We start from the raw sequence: 6,037 nt of genomic DNA, 5'->3' as shown, positions 1-6,037 counted from the left end.
ATTTTCTGGCAATCTTTAGAATAAAGAGTCACATGGTGCCGGGATTCTGTACTTGCTGCGTGCAGAAACACCAAAGGTAATGTATTCCTGGCTGCTGCCTCGGTCAGTGCTGGCTAATTTGATTGCTTTGGTTGTTCTATAAGGTCATATTTCATCACTTTATAAATTATCTTCAGTGGAAACATTTCTGACAAAAACAGGGGATGACAGTTCTTTTTTTAGACAGCGCCCCCTGCAGTGTGGCATCGGAATAACTTGTTAAAATGACGTATTGTGACTAAATGCAGATGAGGAAGGGAGTTAAACACTTATGAATGAATTTTCTTAATTTCGTCGCAGCGTCAGTGGCGAGTTCCCCTCAGGATGCAACATCTGTTCTGGCTGTCGCGTTAGTTTGCAGTGATGCAGATGTGGCACTTTTGTGGATGGGCGGGGGGGTCAGATAGCCTCAGCGTGCCTGGTTATGAGGAACTCCAGCTCTGGCTCATGAAAGCATGACACAGAACCCAGAGAGGAAGCCCCAGCGCTGATGACATTCCCATTGACTGCACGGCTGCCCCGCCGCATGCGGAGCTGCAGCACGAAGCTGGGCATGCAGCAATAATGCAATGCTGTCTGTTATTTGAGCATCCCAGCGTTTGCACTTCAATAAGGTCAAGGTGTATGAGGTAGATTCCACCCCCCCCCCCCCCCATGCAGACATAACCACAACATAGATCTTTAAAAAATTTATTGAACTGGGTGCTATACATGGCAAAATCATACAGAAAACGAAACAATTACCCTTGCATAGGTCATTGGTCACAGATCAGACTGTTTTTTCATGTACCTCATCCCTCATAGACTAGCAACTAGAAGAAAAAGAAAACGGAAAAAGGAACGGTAAGTATTTCCAGTTACAACTGGAAGTGCAGCCAGACGAGCAATACATCTATAGGTACCAAAATTACTGAGCCAGGCTGAGGTCAAGTTCTCTCCGTATAACTTAAAATAGCCATTAAATATTCTGTCATTTGGGTAACGGTACCTCTGTTTAATTGTACTTCACATTTATTGTCGTAGAAATATGATTGTATCAACTATCATTGCGCCAATATTTTGTTTCGTAGTCTCGTCGTGCCTCTTAATGTCCCTTAATGTGTACCTTGATTTTTTTTAAATGTACAACAGTGTGGCCCCAACCTTTGTCACTTGCAGTCAGATGACCCATCAAAATGGCACTTTAGATTTTTAAAGTTCGATAACTTTCAGTGACATTGGTCAGAAACTGCTTTTTAAAGATCTCAGTCTGGCGTACAGATTAGATTGCTGTAGGTGTCTCCTGTTATTAATTTAAGTAAATTTAAATAATTACATATAATAATGCATTGCCTCAGAACTTCTCACTACAGTTTTTGTATTGCAGTAAACAGCTTAACGGCTGAAATAAGATGTGCGGTACTTTTAGGAACAGTACGCAGTGTTAAATAGATATCTGCATTTTCATTTAGAACTTGTCTTTGGTTCATGGCACTCAGCTGAGTGAAAAAAGGTGTTCGGCTGCTTGACCACCACGCCTAACCTTATAGAGTACCATCTTTTCAGAAATATATATGAATATAGTTACCACACATTTGTGCGCGAATCTCTGATTTCAAGCAGAGCAGCATTGTTCCTCTCGCTTCTTTAGCAATATTAAAGCTGAATTGATGACTTTTCTTTATTAATTCTGTCTGCATGCCTTTTTTTTAATCTTCCCCGGATGCACCGTGGCTTGTCCAACCCAGGCGCAGTCTCATAATTACAGCTTCACGGCCAAAATTGACGCTCATATTTCTCTTGACGTATTATTTCAAATCTCCTTCAATCCTTATTCTGGACAAGCAGGGTACAGATGGATGGATCTCCAATGATACACATTTTTTGTAGAAAGGCATGTCTTTAGTTGTAGAAAGCAGTCTTTTTTCATCCATTCTTCTTTTTTTTTTAGTTAGAATAGCTTTTTACAAAATGCTGAGCTGTAAATTCTCGGAGGCTGTTAGGCTGTCTTTCAGCGTGTGGCGGATCTTCCTCATTGCAGACGTAACTATAGATTAGCTCACTTCACCACAGCTCGTGCTCCTTGCTAGCTGAATATTAAGCTAAATAAATGTTACAGCAGTATTTCATCGCCCCACCCCAACAGGAGTGCTAAATTTGCTCGCATGCAGAGCAACAGGCTCAGTGCTTTTTAAATATATATATTTATGCATAGATTTTCAAGCTACTCCCATGTTAATTGAAATAAATACACCTAGTTCATATGCACCTAGTAGAAAAAATAAAATAAGATACAATACATTGTCAAAAGTTAGTTTGCATCACTGATGCACTTCTGAACCACTTCAGGTACGTGTGAAAAGTTCTTGTCGGTCTTGTTTGATAGATCATCACAGATATAGGCACCATGGATCCAGAGACCAAGGATCTTGGGCTCAGAACGAAGTGGTCCAACAGAGATCCGTGGTTTAGATAACCTGCTATGACTCTCAGTGACATGCATGAGAGACGTACATTCGAGGAGCAGCAAAGAGCAAAGTGTTGAGTAGAAGTTGAAGATGTACATTAAATCTGAATTATTATAATTGTATGTTATTTTGCTAATAAGGATTGTCTGCTTTTCTCTGAATTTAGTCAGCAAGGGAAACTTTTAAAATGGTCTAGTGTGTTTAATTTAAAGGCACTATACTATAATTTTGGATAAAAAAATGTTTTCACGAGTGTCCTTTGCGCAATACCTACTTTTAGAATGGGTTTAAAGCTGAAACAGTTATATGGTGAGTGCGTTGCCTGTATATTTTTATATATTGGTTTGTGAACGTCGAGGAGCTGACGGTGTTCAAACTAGAAGCGGATGGTTCTACAGAGTATGTGTGTCGAAAAGCTTCTACAACCATGTTAACTCTTATTGTTATGCTGCATCGGTTCGTAGTTAATATAAAATGAGTTTAGAAAGATGCTTATTTCACGACTGGGAAAACCATTACGTCCCCCCGATTTGCCCAGTTACCACGAACTTCTAATACTGACGTCATGCATCAAATATAGCAGGATACATTGCTCTTAGTTAGACCACAAATTGTTCAGTATTTGTACATGCTATGGCATTCAAAACTCGGGATCTGACATTCAGCACTTTTCTAAATAATACTTTTTAAAGGAATTTATCAACCATTTAAACAATAACTTGCGAAATTTCAGTTTAAAAAACAGTTTCTAGTTATATGAGGAAACATCTACCTTTCTAATACTGCAACGTAGAGAGTAACACTCACTTGAGCGAACTGTCTGTCACTGCTGCTAAAATTACCGAAGGATATGGCAAAGTTCCTACCTGGCGAAGTTGCAGTATTAATACGGTAGGCCTAGTGTTCCCGATACTATTACCTCATGCACCTTCCTTTAGTTAGAAGAGACGCGCTTTTTTTCACTTAAGTAAAGCATCCCCTATAGGTCCACAACTCGGATCGATACGATGCTGTGACTGCTTTCTTTTCATATTTTAGTGATCGCATCATCTCTGACAAGAGCTCTCCCTCCTGCATATGGTGTAGATCTAATATATTATTTCTATATTTTAATCACATTTTAATATAAATGTCGTTTTTGTTTTTTTAATGTATTGACTTTTTTGCCTAATACTTGCACTGCCGTTCATATTAGATTGATTACGCTGGGTGATCTGGATTATTCTATAAAGCTGTATCTAAGTTTTAGACGTCGGTTAAAATCTTGTTCTGATTGACGTTTTTGTTCGCTGTGCAGTTTCCAGTTCTCAGGTTCATATCCCTGAAGTTGTCGAAGCTGTTGTTCATGTCCTCGTTGATCTCCATGTATTCGGACTTGCTGATGATGGACGAGCCGCGGCGACTGGACTCGCCGTCCGACGAGATGTTCTGGGTGCTGATGTTGAGGAGCTTCGCTTCTTCTTCCCCTTCGGTCTCCTTGTGGTAGAAGTAATTGAAGTTGGAGACGATCACGGGCACCGGCAGCGAGATCGTTAGTACTCCAGCAATGGCGCACAGGGAGCCCACTACCTTGCCCCCAACGGTCACCGGGCACATGTCCCCATAGCCCACAGTGGTCATGGATACCACCGCCCACCAGAAGCCGTCGGGAATGCTGGCGAAGTGGGATTCCTTATCCTCCGCCTCTGCAAAGTAGACGGCGCTGGAGAAGAGGACGACACCGATGAAGAGAAAGAAGATGAGCAGGCCCAGCTCGCGCATGCTGGCCTTGAGGGTCTGCCCTAAAATCTGGAGACCCTTGGAGTGTCTGGACAGCTTAAAGATGCGGAACACCCTAACCAAACGAATCACTCTGAGGACGGCCAGGGACCCCCCCTGATCATCTTTCAGGTCTTCCACTTCTCCCCCCCCTTCCGACAACTCGGTACCCAGAGTTATGAAATAGGGGATGATGGACACGACATCTATGACGTTCATTATATCCTGGAAGAAAGCCGGCTTGCTGGGACAGGCGAAAAATCGCACTAGCAGTTCGAAAGTGAACCAAATGATGCACAGTGTCTCCACAATAAAGAATGGGTTGAGCAGTATGTTTGGCTTGTAAAATAAAGTGACGTTGCCCACGATTCGGAAGTAGTGCGTGGGATCAGTCTTCAAGTCGGGCAAAGTCTCTAAACAAAATATGATGATGGAGATGAGAATGATCGACACCGATATTATAGCGACTCCCCGGGCGCTGCTGGAGCTCTCGGGATGCTCGAAGAGGAGCCAGAGCTGGCGCTGAAATTCCTTTTCGGGCAAGGGGCGCTCTTTCTCCCTTTCGTATCCCTCTTCCTCTCGGAATTTCTCCATGGCGTCGTAGCCAAGTTCGTAAAACTTGATCTCATCCGCGAACATGTCCAGCGGAATATGGACCGGTCTTCTCAACTTGCCGCCCGACTGATAATAATACAAGATCGCGTCGAAACAGGTGCGGTTCCTGTCGAAGAAGTACTCGTTTCGCAGGGGATCGAAGTAGCGCATCCTCTTCTTGGGGTTCCCCAGCAGAGTCTCGGGGAACTGGACCAGTGTCTTGAGCTCAGTCTCGAAGCGCAAGCCCGAGATGTTGATGACCACCCTCTCGCAGCATTCGTACTCATTGTGGTCCTGGGCGAACGTCTCCTGCGGATGCTCGGGCAGACCCGAGGACTCGTCCAAGTTTTCCACAGCCGCCACTGTCATCCTGGTGGGGCTGGATCGTCAGTGCTGCAGGGGATGCGGAATTTCGCGTCTCCTCTCGCTGGACCCTCGCCTGGGAGCTGCGGCGATCTGACCGCGTATGTATCGCTATGCCACCAAGCGCCACCTCTTCTTCTGCATCGCGTCCCTCTGCAGCGGCTCCTATTGCTCTTGTCACACCGTCAGGAAGGAAAAAGAAGCTGTCGGATGAAGGAGACGCCTGCCAGCTCAGCAATCTCCTCCCTCTTTTTTCTGTATAGCTAACTACTCCAGCACAACGTAAGCGGCTCAATAGGCAGCTGTAAAAAAAATTAATAATGAATGCATTTGAAAACCCTTATTTCTGAACATGAGGAAAATTTAAAGTTTGTCTGCACCGCCCTTAGACAGTATTCACACTAAATCCCTCCGATGCCTAAATCTCCAGGTTATTAGAACATTGATTCGCTAATAGAAAGATTGTTTTTAATACATGTATAATTAACCCGTCTTGCATTTATACCTATTCATTAGTGTGCTCAAAGTTTTCAGGTAGGCTATCACTGCTGTCAAATGACAGGTGCAGCACTTTGGTTAGTTTCTACACGCCAATGGCTTAATTAATTTTCCCTGCATCGTGTGAACTTGTCTAGAGTGTTAATTCGCATGTTTTCCGTCTCGTCTTATCGTTTTAATGGGGGCTAACCTGCAACTATTCTTATATTCTGTCCGGCAATATGTGATCGTGCTTGGGGGGAAAAAAACCCTAGGAGTAGGTAGAGCAGAGATGGTCTAAAACAGCGAATCCGCTGGCCTGGCTTCGCTGCGGGGGGATCTGCACTGTATGCCTCACG

At 43.7% G+C, this 6,037-nt stretch overlaps 1 protein-coding gene across 1 annotated transcript; it reads right to left on the bottom strand.

The window, feature by feature from the left end:
* Positions 1 to 715: 715 nt before the first annotated feature.
* LOC111844295 (potassium voltage-gated channel subfamily A member 1-like) lies at positions 716 to 5,694 on the bottom strand. The gene is made up of 2 exons (XM_072710049.1): positions 1,607 to 5,694; positions 716 to 851 (listed from the first exon to the last, which is right to left on the bottom strand). Exon 1 carries the CDS (start codon positions 5,205 to 5,207, stop codon positions 3,732 to 3,734), a length of 1,476 nt encoding a protein of 491 aa, XP_072566150.1. The 5' UTR covers positions 5,208 to 5,694; the 3' UTR covers positions 716 to 851; positions 1,607 to 3,731.
* Between the last annotated feature and the right edge of the window lie 343 nt (positions 5,695 to 6,037).

The sequence above is a fragment of the Paramormyrops kingsleyae genome, chromosome 3 (assembly GCF_048594095.1).
Source record: "Paramormyrops kingsleyae isolate MSU_618 chromosome 3, PKINGS_0.4, whole genome shotgun sequence".
Classification (NCBI taxonomy): Eukaryota; Metazoa; Chordata; class Actinopteri; order Osteoglossiformes; family Mormyridae; genus Paramormyrops; species Paramormyrops kingsleyae.
This window is presented reverse-complemented; position numbering and strand designations above follow the sequence as displayed.

What these genes read in the sequence shown, in the direction of transcription:
- LOC111844295 (XM_072710049.1), bottom strand. Translation starts at nt 5,207, where the DNA reads ATGACAGTGGCGGCTGTGGAAAACTTGGACGAGTCCTCGGGTCTGCCC.